Source organism: Protomyctophum parallelum (assembly GCF_964188405.1).
Source record: "Protomyctophum parallelum genome assembly, chromosome: 8".
In the NCBI taxonomy this organism is placed as follows: domain Eukaryota; kingdom Metazoa; phylum Chordata; class Actinopteri; order Myctophiformes; family Myctophidae; genus Protomyctophum; species Protomyctophum parallelum.
The window spans coordinates 10,467,590-10,488,193 of record NC_139703.1 but is presented as its reverse complement, the minus strand read 5'-3'; the positions used below and the strand labels follow the sequence as shown (position 1 = coordinate 10,488,193).

Here is a 20,604-nt window from a genome sequence, read left to right as displayed (position 1 = left end):
TTAACATGGGGCTCAATGGCAGCTCTATAGGCACGTCAAAAGTCACTTTCACCTAGAAACTCCATTCACACTTTTTATTATTCAGCTTACTGTGGAGACACATGCTGGAACTTTTTTTAATTTTTATGTTTTGTAGTTTATGAGTTATTTAACTTAAATGCCCAATGCATTCTCTATGGCAATAGCACAAAATTTGGCATGCTACTAGTCCTACATACTTACACCTAGCAACCCCATTCTAGCCTACTTAGGTTCATCTTACGGTGGACATGTTTGCCTGAAAAGGAATCTTTGAAATGTTTCATAGTTTTAGAAATATAGTGCTTTCAAATTTGAGACATTTAACATGGGGCTCAATGGCAGCTCTATAGGCACGTCAAAAGTCACTTTCACCTAGAAACTCCATTCACACTTTTTATTATTCAGCTTACTGTGGAGACACATGCTGGAACTTTTTTTTTTTTTTATGTTTTGTAGTTTATGAGTTATTTAACTTAAACGCCCAATGCATTCTCTATGGCAATAGCACAAAATTTGGAATGCTACTAGTCCTACATACTTACACCTAGCAACCCCATTCTAGCCTACTTAGGTTCATCTTACGGTGGACATGTTTGCCTGGAAAGGAATCTTTGAAATGTTTCATAGTTTTAGAAATATAGTGCTTTCAAATTTGAGACATTTAACATGGGGCTCAATGGCAGCTCTAGGCACGTCAAAAGTCACTTTCACCTAGAAACTCCATTCACACTTTTTATTATTCAGCTTACTGTGGAGACACATGCTGGAACTTTTTTTTATTTTTATGTTTTGTAGTTTATGAGTTATTTAACTTAAACGCCCAATGCATTCTCTATGGCAATAGCACAAAATTTGGCATGCTACTAGTCCTACATACTTACACCTAGCAACCCCATTCTAGCCTACTTAGGTTCATCTTACGGTGGACATGTTTGCCTGAAAAGGAATCTTTGACATGTTTCATAGTTTTAGAAATATAGTGCTTTCAAATTTGAGACATTTAACATGGGGCTCAATGGCAGCTCTATAGGCACGTCAAAAGTCACTTTCACCTAGAAACTCCATTCACACTTTTTATTATTCAGCTTACTGTGGAGACACATGTTGGAACTTTTTTTTATTTTCATGTTTTGTAGTTTATGAGTTATTTAACTTAAACACCCAATGCATTCTCTATGGCAATAGCACAAAATTTGGCATGCTACTAGTCCTACATACTTACACCTAGCAACCCCATTCTAGCCTACTTAGGTTCATCTTACGGTGGACATGTTTGCCTGGAAAGGAATCTTTGAAATGTTTCATAGTTTTAGAAATATAGTGCTTTCAAATTTGAGACATTTAACATGGGGCTCAATGGCATCTCTATAGGCACGTCAAAAGTCACTTTCACCTAGAAACTCCATTCACACTTTTTATTATTCAGCTTACTGTGGAGACACATGCTGGAACTTTTTTATATTTTTATGTTTTGTAGTTTATGAGTTATTTAACTTAAACGCCCAATGCATTCTCTATGGCAATAGCACAAAATTTGGCATGCTACTAGTCCTACATACTTACACCTAGCAACCCCATTCTAGCCTACTTAGGTTCATCTTACGGTGGACATGTTTGCCTGAAAAGGAATCTTTGAAATGTTCCATAGTTTTAGAAATATAGTGCTTTCAAATTTGAGACATTTAACATGGGGCTCAATGGCAGCTCTATAGGCACGTCAAAAGTCACTTTCACCTAGAAACTCCATTCACACTTTTTATTATTCAGCTTACTGTGGAGACACATGCTGGAACTTTTTTTTATTTTTATGTTTTGTAGTTTATGAGTTATTTAACTTAAACGCCCAATGCATTCTCTATGGCAATAGCACAAAATTTGGCATGCTACTAGTCCTACATACTTACACCTAGCAACCCCATTCTAGCCTACTTAGGTTCATCTTACGGTGGACATGTTTGCCTGAAAAGGAATCTTTGAAATGTTTCATAGTTTTAGAAATATAGTGCTTTCAAATTTGAGACATTTAACATGGGGCTCAATGGCAGCTCTATAGGCACGTCAAAAGTCACTTTCACCTAGAAACTCCATTCACACTTTTTATTATTCAGCTTACTGTGGAGACACATGCTGGAACTTTTTTATATTTTCATGTTTTGTAGTTTATGAGTTATTTAACTTAAACGCCCAATGCATTCTCTATGGCAATAGCACAAAATTTGGCATGCTACTAGTCCTACATACTTACACCTAGCAACCCCATTCTAGCCTACTTAGGTTCATCTTACGGTGGACATGTTTGCCTAAAAAGGAATCTTTGAAATGTTTCATAGTTTTAGAAATATAGTGCTTTCAAATTTGAGACATTTAACATGGGGCTCAATGGCAGCTCTATAGGCACGTCAAAAGTCACTTTCACCTAGAAACTCCATTCACACTTTTTATTATTCAGCTTACTGTGGAGACACATGCTGGAACTTTTTTTTATTTTTATGTTTTGTAGTTTATGAGTTATTTAACTTAAACGCCCAATGCATTCTCTATGGCAATAGCACAAAATTTGGCATGCTACTAGTCCTACATACTTACACCTAGCAACCCCATTCTAGCCTACTTAGGTTCATCTTACGGTGGACATGTTTGCCTGAAAAGGAATCTTTGAAATGTTTCATAGTTTTAGAAATATAGTGCTTTCAAATTTGAGACATTTAACATGGGGCTCAATGGCAGCTCTATAGGCACGTCAAAAGTCACTTTCACCTAGAAACTCCATTCACACTTTTTATTATTCAGCTTACTGTGGAGACACATGCTGGCATTTTTTTTTTTTTCATGTTTTGTAGTTTATGAGTTATTTAACTTAAACGCCCAATGCATTCTCTATGGCAATAGCACAAAATTTGGCATGCTACTAGTCCTACATACTTACACCTAGCAACCCCATTCTAGCCTACTTAGGTTCATCTTACGGTGGACATGTTTGCCTAAAAAGGAATCTTTGAAATGTTTCATAGTTTTAGAAATATAGTGCTTTCAAATTTGAGACATTTAACATGGGGCTCAATGGCAGCTCTATAGGCACGTCAAAAGTCACTTTCACCTAGAAACTCCATTCACACTTTTTATTATTCAGCTTACTGTGGAGACACATGCTGGAACTTTTTTTTATTTTTATGTTTTGTAGTTTATGAGTTATTTAACTTAAACGCCCAATGCATTCTCTATGGCAATAGCACAAAATTTGGCATGCTACTAGTCCTACATACTTACACCTAGCAACCCCATTCTAGCCTACTTAGGTTCATCTTACGGTGGACATGTTTGCCTGAAAAGGAATCTTTGAAATGTTTCATAGTTTTAGAAATATAGTGCTTTCAAATTTGAGACATTTAACATGGGGCTCAATGGCAGCTCTATAGGCACGTCAAAAGTCACTTTCACCTAGAAACTCCATTCACACTTTTTATTATTCAGCTTACTGTGGAGACACATGCTGGCATTTTTTTTTTTTTCATGTTTTGTAGTTTATGAGTTATTTAACTTAAACGCCCAATGCATTCTCTATGGCAATAGCACAAAATTTGGCATGCTACTAGTCCTACATACTTACACCTAGCAACCCCATTCTAGCCTACTTAGGTTCATCTTACGGTGGACATGTTTGCCTAAAAAGGAATCTTTGAAATGTTTCATAGTTTTAGAAATATAGTGCTTTCAAATTTGAGACATTTAACATGGGGCTCAATGGCAGCTCTATAGGCACGTCAAAAGTCACTTTCACCTAGAAACTCCATTCACACTTTTTATTATTCAGCTTACTGTGGAGACACATGCTGGAACTTTTTTTTATTTTTATGTTTTGTAGTTTATGAGTTATTTAACTTAAACGCCCAATGCATTCTCTATGGCAATAGCACAAAATTTGGCATGCTACTAGTCCTACATACTTACACCTAGCAACCCCATTCTAGCCTACTTAGGTTCATCTTACGGTGGACATGTTTGCCTGAAAAGGAATCTTTGAAATGTTTCATAGTTTTAGAAATATAGTGCTTTCAAATTTGAGACATTTAAGTTTAAAAAAAAGTTAAAGTTTTTTTTTTTTTTTTTTATGTTTTTAAAAAAAAATCAATTTTTTTTCAAATTTTTTTTCCAATTGTTTTCCCAATTTTTCCATTCTTTTTTTTTTCTTTTTTTTTAATTTTAATTATTATTATTATATATTCTTTTTTGAAAGTATTTTTTTTATAAACGTGTGTGCGTGTGTGCGTGCGTGCGTGCGTGTGTGCGTGCGTGCGTGCGTGCATGCGTGCGTGCGTGCGTGCACTTGCGAGAGCTGTGTAAAGGCCAGCCAATAGGAAGACAGGGTGTGTGTGTGCGTGCGTGCGTGCGTGCGTGCGTGCTCTTGCGAGAGCTGTGTAAAGGCCATCCAATTGCACAAATAGCAGACCTACAAGCCCACAAGGTATCGCAGAGCAACTCATTGAGATCTTGTAACTTTAATTTCAGCCCTGTAATTAAGCCCTTATATGTCTCAGCTGTGGAAGTGTAAAAGACTGCCAGCACTATGACTGGGAGTGGCGCGCTATGAACTTGAAGGTCGGCTATTTTACAATGGTCCTGAATGGGGGGAAACTATGCCCGAACAAATTGCTCTATCGCAAAAAGTAAAAGTCGAATGCAAATATTTTTTTCGCTGTGAGTGGCCTGAGATATTGAGGTACACCATGTGCGATTGTGGTGTTGGTACGATCGAAAATGTGGTTATAAGAGCGAGTTAAGAATTGTCATCGCGATAATTTCCTCGTAAGAATTTTACAATGGAGGTCAATGAGCAGCTTGACTGTATTTGTGTCACTTAAAAGGCCGTAGTTCACATTCTGTATGTCTCTGTAATTTGGTGGTCACATTGTGTGAAAGAGGACATGTGTGGCTACAAAATGACCAAAGAACATGCGTGTAAAATGAATATCTTGGCCGGGACGACAATTTGTTTGGTAAAATTTCAAGGAAAACAATTCAGTTCCCACACTCTGATCAAAGAAGCCCCGCAATCTAAGTTGGCACTAATTAGGCGAAACGGCCTGCGATTGAACTGACGATTGAAAAAACGTTTAACGTATTCGAATACGGTTTGAACCACGAAAAAGTCCAGAGTCGTGTGAGCTTTCTAAAGTTTAAATCACGTTTCTACGACAAAGTATGCCAGAGTAATGAGGCTGCAAAAGTGAGGTTGATTTAGAGATAAATCCCATACATTGTCGATGGGAGGAAAAAACTATAAATAAAGTTAAATATTTTAAAAAGTATAACATTTTTCAAAACAACTTTTTCACCAATGAAAGTTCAAAGATAGATGAACATTATAAAGTTTGAATGAAGTTTCAAAGTGAAAGTATGACGGAGTAATAAGAGCTCAAAAAAACTGAAAAATGGGACCTTTCTTCCATCGACTCTCACTATAAAGAATGTAAAAAAAAGTTAAAAAGTATAAAAAGTATAAAACTTTGTAAAAATTCAAATGTTAGCATAAATAACTGCAAAGAGCTGAACAGTTTGAAGTTTGAACTACATTTCTAGTATAAAGTATGCGGAAGTAGTTGGGTGCCAAAAAAAGGGTGGAATAAAGAATAAATAAATATAGACTGGCAATAACTATTGTGTGCTCGCTGTGGCGAGCCCACAATAATAATAATAATAATACATTTTATTTATAAGGCGCCTTTCAGTCCACTCAAGGTCGCCATACAGGTTAAAAACAGTACAAGAACACAGTTAAAAGCAGATGAAATATGCATATGTAATAAATAGACTTGGTAACCTTGGGAGTACTAACACAGTAGAGAAAATGGGGGTTATCATCTATGAAAAGGCAACACAATGAGCAGAAGATTTAAATAAACCATGTAAATACGACAAATTGAGCATAGCACTGCAGGGACTCGAACCCCGTTCTGGTAAACCAGGAGTACCACACCAGTGCCTTGGTTTGTTTTGTTGTAATTTACAGGTGCATTATTTTCATCTTTTTCTCAAATCCTGCAAAATTATGAAAAACTGCATGCGGTCCGAAACCATGGACTATAGTAGATAGTATAGTAAACGTTTTTTTTTTTTTTCAAATCATGAAAATCACACCCGTGTTTCCTCAGTGATAGAATTAATAAGTTACAGCTAGCCTATATCTTTAATGGATTTAACAGATGGAATGAATTATTACAACTAGACCTAGTTGTTATGATACTATACTAAATCACACCCGTGCAAGTAAGTGGCCCCCTGGGTCGAGAAAGGAAAGTTACCGTGTGGGGGTCCCTCTACTCAGTCTACTGTACTGAACTGTCACACCTGAAATCATCATATGTGACTAAATGTGACTGAGGGACTGCCATTGGATTTCTTTTGTTTTTTCACGTCATATGAAAACAACACTATAGTCTTTAGTGGATTTATTTGATACAATTAAGCGATGGAATTAATAATTATAACTAAATGTCTTTAGTAAAGAAGTCAAATGTAAATAAACATTTATATAAAAATAGCTTAAAACGTGACAAATGTATTTGTCTGTGCTCGTTGATTTTAGGTTTGGTTTTCATCAGGTCTGGCTCTTTAGTCCACTGGTAATGTATATGCGCCTGTTGATATGAGGTCGGGGTTCGCCTCGAGGTTACACTTTGAACCAGTGTTTCCTTCTACAGTAGCTACATTGGTTTTTCTATCACCGAGTGGAATCAAACCAAGAAGGATCTCTCACACTTAAAGACTTGAGGTAGACCACTGTTAATGAACTCAATTAGAACTTTTAATGATTTGCGAGTTCAAGGTTTAAAGTTAAAGTTAAATGTTATCTAAAATGCCTAACACCAACGACGCAAACATCTAGCTGCCCTCTGAACACTAGCCGCTTTACACAGCGAGTGAGCTGTAGTAGGCCCTACATAAGAAATGCATGCATTCGTTAATTTGATCCCTGCGATTAAATCCAACTGGTGTCATCGTCATAGCCTACATTATTACAGTCACCAGGGGGCGCTCTGTACCAAGACGATCTGACGACGAACTGGAAGAAAATGTATGGTGTGTGGTCCTGCTGATTGAGCTGAGCAGGAGCCTGGAGGACTTTTTTTTTTGATTGATTGAAATATTTATTAACAGTTTGTAGATTTACAGTACATTTTAAGCACAAACTCAATACAAAGACTGTCAACTGTGAGTGGACGACCCAATTAAGCATTACACTTGTTTACAACAGGGTCCACATTGTTCAATTCATCAAAACATTTAAAGACATACAGACATTTAGAGACATACAAATAGACATTTCTATGTAGCTAAAGTACAGAACAGGAATTCATCTTATGGGAAGCAAAAAAGGGAAAAGAAACAATATACAGTGAGGGAAAATGGGGGGGGGGGGGGGGGGGATTCAGATTTTACAGAGGCCAGTTTCGAATTGCAGCCATCCGTAGGTGCCCTTTGAGAGCGGTTTTGAAGGAGTCAAGGGATTCACATGTCTTAATGACTGTTGATAGGGCGTTCCACATTTTGGTGGCATAGGAGCGAAAATAATTTAGTCCCTTGTTTGTGCCGAATCTGGGTTGTACATGGTTTGTTGCACTCCCTCTGGTGTTGTGGGTGTGGACTTCGTTTACATTAAGGAAGTATTTAGACAGGTACATGGGTATCTTGGTGGTGTATCGAATCATCAATCCATCCATGCATGGGTAGGTCAGAAGGTGAAAAGGAGGAGGAAGCAGCCATGGCGTCCCCTCAGCTGTATGGATGTATTGTGACAATGCACTCTCTGGAGTCTGGAGGTGATGGAAGGAACCCATCATCAGCCACACTCAGCAACAGATACAGGTCCAGGCGATCCAGTGGACACCTCAATGTTAAATTAGCATCCCCAAAACGTAAGTCTAGGCTTTGGGAAATGGTTTGGAATAATAAATGTAAAGTATATGATTTGAACATGCCCAGTACACCTTTAAAACAACTTTATTGTCATTGTTTATCCCTGAAATGACTGCACATCACAGGTTTTGTATTTTGTAGAAATATAGGGCCATAAAATTAATTAAAAAAAATCAGGTGCCCACTGTACCGTTATCCATCATCTAACTGTAAGACACATGCAATCAACATGCTTCCTATGCTTATATGTGGCACGAGCTAAAAACACCAAAGCACTAAAACATGTATACTTATAGATTTACCAATAAAATACAGTGATAATTGTAATAAAGTGCAGAGGTGCTTAGCTTAAAAATTTAATCAGCCAACCACGCCACCTTTTTGAGAGGTCTGGTCCTCTATTAAATAATACTAATATAAAAACAAGGCAACACAGGTTCGTGGACAACGTCAAATATAAAAAGGCAAACTTAAAACAGAGGCCGATTTGAATGAACAAATACTTTTATTATACTAAAATAAACAACTCTTAAAATGTCCTTATCAAAAAATGTGCAAATTGGGCCAACAGGGGGGAATTCAGTCCATGAGGGGATCTCCATGGACTTCTTTCTTCTTGGTTCACTGTGAATATACAAAGCCGCCAGTACATCTGTTCACAGTAACTTGACTTCAATGATGGTTACACAGGTGGAGTACGTTGCCAAATCCCAGAGAACGTTACTTACAACAAGCCCAGACAGATGGCGCTGCTGTGGTCGGGGGTCTGGTATTGGGTTCTGCCGTCTCTCTGCTTCGTCTCTGTTCCGTCCATCACCCTTTCGCCTCCCATTGTACACATTCAACTGCCGTCTCTCTCGACCGGTCTCTGGGCAGCCCCGTCCTCACAGGCAAGGCCAGGCCAGGCACACACCAGCCGGGGCTGTGGTCGTGGTCGGGCTACAGTTGTCGAAGGCATGGCTCTCGTGGCACTTATAGCCCATCTACAGTCGGCAATCATGGCTACCACTGACCCCCGGCCTGGGGTGTCCCGGCCCCGTCCTGGGCACAGCCTGTGGGAGCTGCCCTTTTTCCTCCTTCTCCCAACACAGCCTTCTCCTTCCTCTGTTTCTCTCTCCTCTAAACACCCTGTCTTCTCTTATATAGGGCTCCTGGTCGACCACACCCAACCCAGGTGCATGTCCTTAAATCTGCAGGGCCTTGATTAGTCAGTGGGTTAGTCCAACGCTGGAGGAAACCATGCAAGGCACCAACCTGCACATCCGGAACAATTAGAGGTTCAGAGTCTTGCTCAAGGCCGCTTCAAGACTAACTCTGGGGGAGCCCGGGGTTTGAACTGGGAACCTTGCGGTTGCAATCCGGTCACTCTACCCCTGAGCCACCACCGCCTGCCAGTACACCTAGTACGCCTGTGTTGCAGGCAATATATAAAACTATATTTGTCCATAGCTTCAGAACCTAAAAAGCATGAGGCGAGCATTCTGACAGCATTCTGTTGGATTCATATGATGCAGTAAAATTGCAATGACCTGTGTACTCCACTAGAATGCAGCACAGGATCACAGCTCCCATCACATAAACACTGCTTTCACTGTGCCCTGCATCCATACCTAGATTGCTGGTACTTTAAATTCACTAGACTGTATCTATACGATTTAATTCCTAGATGTTCACAAAAGAGCTTTTATATTCAACATCTACGAAGTCTAATCTGCATTTTCCTGGGACAACATTATCCCGGCTGCATTGCAGAAAATGTACAGTCGGCCCAAAGAAATGTTTGTCAACTCAAATCATGGTTGCACTGTTCGAATACTGTGAAACTTCAGATTGGCTAACTACTAAACAGACCAAAGCACCATATATGGGTGCATATGTCATCAATAAGTAGTGACGAATAAGATCTCTATAGCATCCCGCCATATTTAAGTAAGGTGAGTGAAAACAAACTTGTCAGTTTATAATTACTCAGTGAAAGTAAATTTGCAAAGTGTAGCTGGAGGCAGGGTGAGAATATGGCCAAAATGCAGCTTACCCTAAGAACACTTACAAGTGTTAAGTTTAACATAGACGTAGATTTAGAGGAGACGGTGAAGACATTGAAAGAAAAGATTGAACATGCAAGGGGGAAGGAAGGTTATCCAGCTGATGGACAGAAACTGATATGTCAAGGTAAAATCCTGAGTGATGACAAAACTCTCAAAGAGTACAATATAGATGAGAAGAGCTTTGTTGTGGTTATGGTGGCAAAGCCTAAACCAACCCCAGCAATCATCCAGACTTCGTCAGCCTCAGCTCCCACAGCCCCATCTACATCGGGTTCTGCCCCACTAGAAGGTGCACCTAAAGAGGACAAGCCAACATCAACCACTACTACAAGTAGGCCTACCTGTGAAACTGGAGCAAACGCAAATTTGTTTGATGAAAGCAGTTCAGCCCTTGTGACAGGCCCCTCTTATGAAGCCACGGTGAATGAGCTGATGTTGTTGGGGAATGGCGGGTATGAGAGAGAGCAAGTGGTGGCTGCTCTCAGAGCCAGTTACAACAATCCAGACAGAGCTGTGGAGTATCTGATGACAGGCATCCCAAGCACGGAGGAGGAACACAGTACAGAAGAGGCTGAACCAGTGACCCCTCAAATAGGAGTAATGCCACCAGTTTCCACAGGCGGTGCTATAAATGTTCCCACATCTACCGGCTCTTCACAAAGTGATGGTGGAGGCAACCCCCTGAGCTACCTGGCCAGCCAACCCCAGTTCCAGATGATAAGAACACTAATCCAGCAGAATCCCAACATTCTTCCAGGTCTGCTGCATGAGATAAGTAGAGAGAACCCAGAGCTCCTTCATGAGATCAATAACCATCAGGAACAATTCATCCAAATGTTAAACGAGCCAAATCCAGAGGGGGTACAAGAGAGCAGCAGAGGTGGGGACAGTGCAGGTGGAGCAGGTGATGCCCCTAGCGGAAATAATATGAACTATATCCAAGTAACGCACCAGGAGAAAGAAGCCATTGAGAGGCTAAAAGCCCTTGGATTCCCAGAGGGATTGGTTATACAAGCCTACTTTGCTTGTGAAAAGAACGAGAACATGGCTGCGAACTTCCTTTTACAACAGAACTTTGAAGATGATTAATAATAAGTTCCGTTCTGAACTCGACTGAAATGGGGAACAGGAGAAATGGCAGTGAAGGGGAGATTTGCTGTGGCGTGGGAGTTGCCAAGTAAGAAAGCACTTCAGGATGGAAATTGTGCCTGGAAGGTGATTTACACTGGCAAACACCCCAAAAGGGTTTTTCTTAATATTTTTTTTTCCCCCAACAGAGGGTTATGAACAGTGGTCCATATGCCCAATGACTTTCATGCTCTCTCACCACCAATTGTCTGTGCTAGACAATTTCTTTTATTTTTTAAATACTTTCTACATTTTTTTTCATTGTCTCCTTTATTCAGATAGGACAGTAGTGGAGTAGAGTAGGTAGGAAAACGAGGGCCGAGATAGAGGATTTGAACCCTGGTCCTCAACTAACAAGGAAGGAGCAATGTGGTAGCTACCAGCCACAATTTTCTTTTATTTATGTTTTCTACTATACTATGTAGATATATTTCTACATAGTATAGTATGTAGACACCCCCCTCCCAGATGGCCGCCCACCCTAGTCGGGTTCTGCTTGACGTACGTTTCTTCCTAAGGGGGAGTTTTTCGTTACCACTGCTCTAGGTGGGATCTCTGTCGGTTTTCAGCTCTATATGTAAAGTGTCTTAGACAACTTGTTGTGATTTTACACTTTAATAAAATTGAATTGAATTTAATTGAATTGAGACAGGAAGCCGATGGCACAGAGAGGATTCAAACCCGGGTCATCTCACTTTACAAGGAGCCTGTGATTGAGCCAGGCACTCACAATTATTTTTTAATGGTGTGCCTCCGTAGGAGTCGAGCTAGAAGAGTGCGTGTTTGAGGATAATCTCGTAAAGCACCACACAGATCATTCAAATTCCCTGTACAAGGAAATACTGTACTTCCATGCATTACAGTAAACCAGGAAAGCACCCATGCAATTTTTGGTTTTTGCGTTGGCTATTCAAAAATAGCAAGCTCACACTACATCTGCTATTTTTGAAATATCTTGAAACATTTTTGATTAATTTTGAATTACAAAAAAGTTTGAGAACTACTGATGTAGAAGGCATTAGTAGAATCGACCTCAGGTCTTATGGTTAAGCAAATGGAACCGTCTGAACTATGCCAGATATGAGTGTTATGTACTGATGATGTAGTAGGCAGAATTTCTATTGAGATATTTAGATCCTGTTTCTGATTTGAACAGATTTCAGCACTTTCACAGGTTCAAATCCAGGGTAGAAAAGAACAGTTACATAGAGTGGCTAAAGTGCTGAATTCAAATATGTTGTATGCCCAGCTCAAAAATGGCTGGTAATTCCTCAAAATGGATCATTAAAAGATGGCGCCCACCACTATGCTGAAATATATTAAAACATTATCTTTTTGACTAAACAAGGTAGAAACTTTGAATAGTAACTACTAACTAGAAATAATAACTAGTTTTAAGTGGGGAATCCAGTGTCCTATTCTGATTTGAGATCAAATGAGGACACTGTTCAGAAACTCATTGTGAGAATTCTCATTTATAATTAGGGATATTGCAAAAATCCTGGAACAAATGCTTTAGACATGTCTTCATCAATGTGTTTATTAATGTGTCTAGTAGCCTAACTAATTGAAATCCAACTCCCCTAAGCCTTGCAGGCCTAAAGGATCCTGTGACAGCTGCTTAAAAGGATCCCTGACTAATAAGACATGGTTAAAACATTATATTTGCCCTAAAAACACGTTTAATATTTTATTTATTTCATAAATAGAGAATTTTCTCACATAATAGGAACTGCTCCCGTCGCAAGTTGATGATGTCATATGCCCATATGTGGTCTAGCCCTATGGAATGTATGGATGCATTTTTGAGGGGTGCTAGCCCTTCCTATATACAGGTTTAATGTTTGTTTTTAGTTCAATGTTTGTTTTAAAAACGCCATTGACAATGAAAGGAAAATGTACGCCATATTGTCCCTCATTATGTCATATTGTCTCTTTATTGTTAATGGCATTTAATGTATGCGTTGGCACAGTTTGTTTTACATCACTATTACATCACCTAATCAACATGAGTTAGACTTTAATATATTAGAGCCCCTCACTTCACACGGGTGTAATTTCTATTATGCTAATAAAAAAATCACACCCGCATTTGTCATCGTACATCAATTTATGTTAGCGGACATTTGACATTGCGGTCCCTTAGTGGCCAAGCACTCGCACCAACATGTGATCGATTAGTCGATTTGCTCGTTTACATGTGACGTAAGTTTTCCCTGGCGTTTAATGTTTTGATGTTTAATTTACGTAATATTTAGCAGAATTATCAGCTCTTATCATCGTACATCATCATGCATATCTCATACTGGCCAATCAGAATGGTGTTTTAATGTTTAATTTACGTCATATTTAGCAAAATTCTGATGTCATTTCTCTGTTCATTGTCAATGGCAAATATTGAGACGGTGGGGACAAAAGCTGTTTATAGATGGGGCTAGCACCCCTTAAAAACAAGTTAATACTTCTTAAGGTTAATATGAGCATCAAAGCAATATTTTAGTATTAGCACGTGTATTCTATAGTCATATATAGTGACGTCCCGATCACGTTTTTTTGCTCCTGATCCGATTCCGATCATTAGATTTTTAGCATCTGCCGATACCGATTTTTCCCGATCTGATATTTATATTTATAGAACACGTAGGTGCCCTTTGAGAGCGGTTTTGAAGGAGTCAAGGGATTTGCATGTCTTAATGACTGTTGGTAGGGCGTTCCACATTTTGGTGGCATAGGAGCGAAAATTATTTAGTCCCTTGTATGTGCCGAATCTGGGTTGTACATGGTTCGCTGCACTCCCTCTGGTGTTGTGGGTGTGGACTTCGTTAACATTAAGGAAGTATCTAGACAGGTACATGGGTATCTTGGTGGTGTATCGAATCTTGTGGACCAGACCCATTGCAAGATGCTGTAGCCTACTCTGTCATAGCCTCGATAGCCAGGCTTTCATTTCGTCTGCGCGAAAGATGAAAGCCTGGAAAAAGCCGTGGGCTGAACAAGTCTAAAAGTGGGAGTCAACCCTTCCGGGTGGGCGTCGCTCTAAATGATGTGACGTAGCGCTGCACTAGGGGGGAGAGGAGGGGCCGGGGGTGACGGACAGATCGATGAGATCCAATCAGGGTGCGCGCATTTCTGAGGCGCGACCCGCCCCTCTAGACGAGAAATGTCTCGCTCTGGGTCAGGCTAACTCTGTCATGACCCGGGGGGTGAGGCCAAGTAGGAGCCTGACCAGTTTGTTTTGGGAAGTCTGGAGCCTAGTTTTAAGGGCCTTTGAGGTGCAATTTAACCCAATAGACTTACTAGAAATGCATGTTTTTATTTCCAGGGAGAAAACAAAATAATTAGAAAGTAGGAAAAAAACGGCAGGTTACAACACTTTTTTGTTGTTTTTCTTCTTTGTAATTATTTGATTGATCCAAAATATTGTGTTTGTTGATTTATCAACACTCGAGTTGGCTTCGTACGACGCTTAAAATGTCTTTAAATAAATACTTTTTGAAATGTCTATGGGAAAAATGCATTGGGATTCATTTCCTGGGCCTGGCGTCGTCATGATAGACATAGTGGCAATATAATGGTAGACTAATAATTAATAAATTGTGACGTCAACAGGTCACGTCTGCCCAGGCTACTGGAGTGTAGATCGCCGAATAGCCTACGCCCATTGGATTAACCAATCGTGTCCCTGTTTGGACGAAGTGGCAGCTAGACTCCAGACTTTATACTGTCCAGACAGCTATACCAGACCTTGTGGTGGAAACTAAAGCCTGGTGAGGCGAGGTTCTGGCAGACCGCAAAAATGGCGCTTCTAATGAACTGTTTGGCGTTCTTTTTCAAGGTGTTAACTATACCCTTGCACCTGCTTAAAGCGGTTGGCTTGTACGGTAATGTATACAGGCGAGTTTTCCCATTTCTTTTGTTCAAAATATCTTTAGGATACAACAAAAAAATGCACGACAAAAAGAAGGATCTCTTTAGCAATCTGTCAGAGTTCAAGAAATCCGGTGAAGCCCTCAGTATTTTGGAAATTGGCTGCGGAACCGGGGCAAATTTCAAGTACTACCCGTCGGGATGCAAGGTGATATGCACCGACCCGAACCCCTATTTCGACAAGTACTTGTCAAAGAGCCTGGCCGACAATGACCACCTGTCGTTCGAGAGGTTTGAAGTCGCATCTGGAGAAGATTTGGGGATTATTGAGAGTGAATCCGTGGACACTGTTGTCTGCACACTTGTACTCTGTTCTGTCAACGACATACCACGAACTTTGCAAGAAGCGCATCGTGTACTGCGACCTGTAAGTAGCCTAATAATACAATGTAACACAGCTTGTATGAGCTGTTATGAAAAGTGAACAGTTAGTGTGTGTACTGTGTATATGTATGTATGTATGTATGTATGTATGTATGTATGTATGTATGTATGTATGTGTGTATATATATATATATATATATATATATATATATATATATATATATATATATATATATATATATATATAATGTCATAATCATGACTCAACTTCACCCTGTTTTACACACTTTCTCCATTTACAACGTTAACGTGACGTCTACATAAACGTTCAGATTTCACATAAAGTGCACCTCCGGGGCCCGGGCCACGGATGTTACAATTTAGTTGGGTGCATATTAGTACCCGTGCCTTCCGTATTGTTCAATAAAAAGCATTTAAATCCGATCGCCGGCCATTTTCAGTAATTTTTTTCACCATGCAAACTGACTACGCGACCCTATCGGTTGGAAAGTGTATTGCACTCTTGATACATTATTTAATTTTGTGAGAAAATGGCCACCGATCGGATTAAAATTATTTGTATTGAACAATACGGAAGGCACGGATGCTAATACCCGCCGGAAAAACAATTTAACATCCGTGGCCCGGGGGTGAGCACTTTATATTTGAAATCTGAACGTAAATGTAGACGTTAACGTTGTAAATGGAGCAAGTGCGTAAAACAGGTTGATGTTCCGCATGACGCTCGTCGTCATAGTCATAGACGAACCATGGGCCACCATGGCTAACGGTGCACAGCATCAGCACAACGCAACAGCCTACTTCTCCCTTATGGAGCTATGTGGGTGCCCACCACCCGTGCGCAACCTAACACACACACACACACACGCACATATTAACTGTATATATGATGATTTCGGGTGTGCCAGGCAGCCAGTACAGTACAGTGACAGAGTACAGTACAGTAAAGGGACCCCCACACGGTAACTGTCATTTCTCAACCGTTTCGCCGGAATCGGCCCGGCCCCCTGGGCGCGTTCCGGGGACCTCCCCAGGGACCCTTGGAGACCCCTACATGGTAACTGTCACATGCCCCAGGCCCCCATGTGACACATGCCCCTTGTCCTTTTCGGACATGGGGCAGCTCGCCAGAACCGGGCCGGCACCCTGGCCGTGGTCCTGTGGGTCTGGAACTTCCGGGGACCCCCACACGGCGTTGCACCACTCACTTCACACGGGTGTGATTTTTTTTTTTACTATAAACAGTAGATGTAGGTCTAGGATTAGGAATCTGTAGACTATACTTCTAGAACCGATCCGACCAATATGCCCATGTGGAGCTCTCTGTATCGGTGTGTCGATGCCCCTTTTATACCCATATATGGATATCACCGTCATCAGTATATCTATATGCCCTTATATGTGCATGCACGCCTTTGCTCCCAGCTGAGTGATTTATTTGCACCTGATGCCATGAAGTCAATGCATGAAATTCAATTATTGTCCCAAACCACACCAAAGGGTCAAGATGGTTTTAGCTTTAACTCCTTGCAACCATTTTGACCCAAGGAGTTGCATGGTGACCCTTTGGTGTGGTTAGGGCCACACACTATATTTGGGCGTTAAGTAGCTGCATTGTAGCCTGCCTCCAGCCCTGAATTGGCAAATCTTGAGACATGTGGGGACAAAGGCTGTTTATAGAAGGGGCTAGAGCCCCTTAAAAATCACTCCCGTGTGCTGTGAAGTGAGGGGCACTCTTATCATCGTACATCCATCATTCCAGCCATCACAATTTGCGTCCTCACCTTTGTCATCAATGTTTGTGTTACGCAATGTTTGTGTTTACACACATACTAAAAATTGTCCATTCATTGTCAATGGCATTTAATGTTTTGTGTTGGGACAAAAATTGGTTTACATACACTTCAAGCTGGACAAAAAGAAACCTGGATGAATCACTTTGAATTTTTAATGGATAGACCCGATGTCTGTTGCCCTACACTACAGGGTGGTGCCTTCTACTTCATGGAGCATGTTGTCGCAGACCCCTCAACGTGGACATACTTCTTCCAGCATGTTCTCCAACCCATGTGGTACTACTTTGGTGATGGATGTGAGGTCACCAGGACAACGTGGAAGGACCTGGAGTCAGCTGGATTCTCCAAACTCAATCTTCGACACATTGATGCACCACTCACCTTCATGATACAACCACATATTCTGGGCTATGCTGTCAAATAGGATTGGCAAAGGATGTTTTCCAGTGAATGGCAACATCAGTTAAATTGAAAAATCACACCCAAATATTCCAAATATTGAGACGTGTGGGGACAAAGTTTACATCATATTTGGCAGACATTTGACCTAACTTATCCTTTCATTGTCAATGGCAAATATTGAGATGTGTGGTTAAGCTGTATATGAGGGGCTAGTGCCCCTCAATAAACTATGCACAATACTTACTTTTTTGCACTAGCTAGCTGTTCCATTTCCATAGAATGGATAACAGTGTATGAATGATCTTGGGGCTTGCTATGTAGTTCTAGATCAACACATAAGTAATGACTTAACATTTCCACAAGTATGACACTATAAGGTCAGGTGTAATCAACATGGTCAAGTGACCTTTCCTAAACCATGAAATCTTGAATTCACTTTGCTTGTTTTTGGTGTTTTTGTTGCATTTTCCTAGTAGACCTAGCTAGATACAGTATATAGTTATACGCAATAGTGTATACAGTATAGGCCTATGCAATAGTGCAACATTCAAATGCCAGCTATGGTTTACAATAGGGATGCACCGACAGGGAAATTCTTGGCCGAAACCGAATACCAAATATAGGAAACAGTTGGCCGAAAACCGAATACCGAATATGGTTAATATTATATATAGTTTTTCCTACCATTGCTGTCATGGCCGTACCTTAAAGCTACCTGATTTATGTCAAAATAAATGGTTATGGCAAAACTTAACTTAAATAATAATCACTATTATGGGTCCATAAAACATTTATTCAGCTCTTTTGAATGCATTAATTGCAAACACTATTCGGCGATATATTTTCTGCCTATTCGGGCCGAAACCGAATAGGCCGAAAATGCATTTTTAGCCATTTTCTGCCGAATATTTTCTGCAGCCGAATATTCGGTGCATCACTAGTTTACAACAATGAAAGCTCCTCTCGTTGACATCAAAATCCTGACAATTCTTAGTTGAAATGTGCATACTTTGGGAACGAGAAGATTCCCTCCTGCTGCAATGTTGTCTGTTTTTCAAAAGAGTGGTCAATTACATGACAGCTTTTCAGTAATATACCATTATTTTCATCATAAATTCACTACTATCCCATCAGCTCGATATTTGCTTAGCTTGTTTAGGTTCTCACTAGATGATGTATCATGTTTTGTTTTTAGATCAAGTGTTTCCCTCACATCCTGAGCCAATCAGGATAATTGCAGCCTTTACAGTATGAAGTGGGGTTGCTGGAACTACATGTAGATTAATATACTGTAGCCTATGCACTGTCTAGATTACATACCAGTAAAACAGGTTATAGAGGCAAGTTTCATGCCAAATATGGGGGACTTATTCACCATGGCCTATATTGTGACACAGCTCTGCAGATACTATATACTAGAGTCCAAAGAATAGCCTTATGTAAGAGCTGGATTGTAGTGTGCTGTGTACTAAAATACCTTACGTCTACCAGGTTTTACAATTTATTTTTCTATATGGGAGAACAGAGGGATCACTAATTGAAACAGAAAGATACATGTGTTCTTATGTGTCAATAAATTAATGGATAATTAAGATGGCTTGTCATTTCAACGCAAATGCGCAGCAGACTGCAGTGATCTATTGGGACCATGCTTATTTGTTTAACCCCAACAAGAATGGTTGTTTGGTATGGTTGTTTTCTATACCAATTGCGCCACCGTGAGGAGAAAATGGAACACAAAATGACTCGCTAGTAGTTGATTTAATCCCATGATCTTCTCAAACTGTAAGCTTTACAGCGTTAATCTCTGTAGATTGCACAACAACCATGACTGCACAGAGATTGGCTAAAATAAATAAGGAAAATGTCGTGTCTCTTGTATTTTTGCAGAATACTTGGTTTGGTGATAGCTTTGCCTTTTCAGATAATGGACATCGTGGGTTTGTATGCTTTTTACAAACGTTTGTTTCCATTATTTGCCTATAATATAACATTTTCATACAACGATAAGATGCATGAAACAAAGAGAGATCTTTTCCGAAATCTATATAAATTTACAGGACCGGACGGTACACTTCGCCTTCTTGAGATTGGCTGTGGTAGCGGAGCAAATTTCAAGTTCTATCCAGATGGCTGTACGGTGATATGCACAGACCCTAACCCGCATTTTGAGAGATACCTTCAAATGAGCATGGAAGCAAGTAAGCACTTGACGTATGAGCGGTTTCTGGTCATGTCTGGAGAAGACATGAAGGAAGTAAGGGATGAGTCTGTTGACGTTGTTGTCTGCACCTTGGTCCTGTGTTCAGTCAGCAACGTGAAACGAGTGCTTGAGGAGGCGAGACGCATTCTCAAAACGGTGAGATGGGCTAAATCAGAGCTCTAGGCCTACTCTAGAGTATTATTTAATTTGAATGTGAATGTGTATTTCTATAATATATATTAATTTACTGTAAAATAATAACACTGAATACCCTGTTCCACCCTAGGGTGGAGCTTTCTACTTTATGGAGCATGTCGTTTCAGAACCTTCCTCCTGGACATACTTCTTCCAGCATGTTCTCCAGCCATTATGGTACTATCTTGGGGATGGATGTACTATAACCAGAACAACATGGAAGGACCTGGAGGGAGCTTGTTTTTCAGAACTTCACCTCAGGCACTTTGAGGCCCCAGGGGTCACCATCACTATAAAGCCACACATCACGGGATATGCCATTAAGTGAACTTGGAAACATACATTGTGAAGCTCGTTGTAACCCACTGTAAAGACAAAATTGTCTTCCCATTCATTTTAAAGGACACTTTCCTATTCACTTCACACTATTGGGGATTACCAAGGCTCTGAATATAATTTCACAGTTGCTATACAAAGTTTAGTTGAGTGAGAAATTAAATATTTTTTATATATATATATATATATATATATATACACACACAGCTCCATCTCAATGAATTAGAATATTTGGTAAAAGTTCATTCTTCTGTAATGTAATTCAAAAAGTGAAACTTTCATATATTCT

General features: G+C 40.1%; 3 protein-coding genes across 3 annotated transcripts; all 3 read left to right on the top strand.

The window, feature by feature from the left end:
• Positions 1-9,959: 9,959 nt before the first annotated feature.
• On the top strand, positions 9,960-11,072 carry LOC310863230 (UV excision repair protein RAD23 homolog B-like; the record flags this gene model as incomplete). Its single annotated transcript, XM_083771425.1, has 1 exon — positions 9,960-11,072. One exon carries the CDS (start codon positions 9,960-9,962, stop codon positions 11,070-11,072), a length of 1,113 nt encoding a protein of 370 aa, XP_083627551.1.
• A 3,784-nt stretch (positions 11,073-14,856) lies between these two features.
• On the top strand, positions 14,857-19,173 carry LOC310863144 (thiol S-methyltransferase TMT1A-like). The gene is made up of 2 exons (XM_083771298.1): positions 14,857-15,405; positions 17,370-19,173. The coding sequence occupies exons 1-2, from the start codon at positions 14,908-14,910 to the stop codon at positions 17,601-17,603; spliced, it is 732 nt and encodes a 243-aa protein (XP_083627424.1). The 5' UTR covers positions 14,857-14,907; the 3' UTR covers positions 17,604-19,173.
• Positions 19,174-19,577: 404 nt separating this feature from the next.
• LOC310862674 (thiol S-methyltransferase TMT1A-like) lies at positions 19,578-20,307 on the top strand (the record flags this gene model as incomplete). Its single annotated transcript, XM_083770677.1, has 2 exons — positions 19,578-19,940; positions 20,071-20,307. Exons 1-2 carry the CDS (start codon positions 19,593-19,595, stop codon positions 20,305-20,307), a joined length of 585 nt encoding a protein of 194 aa, XP_083626803.1. The 5' UTR covers positions 19,578-19,592.
• Positions 20,308-20,604: the final 297 nt, after the last annotated feature.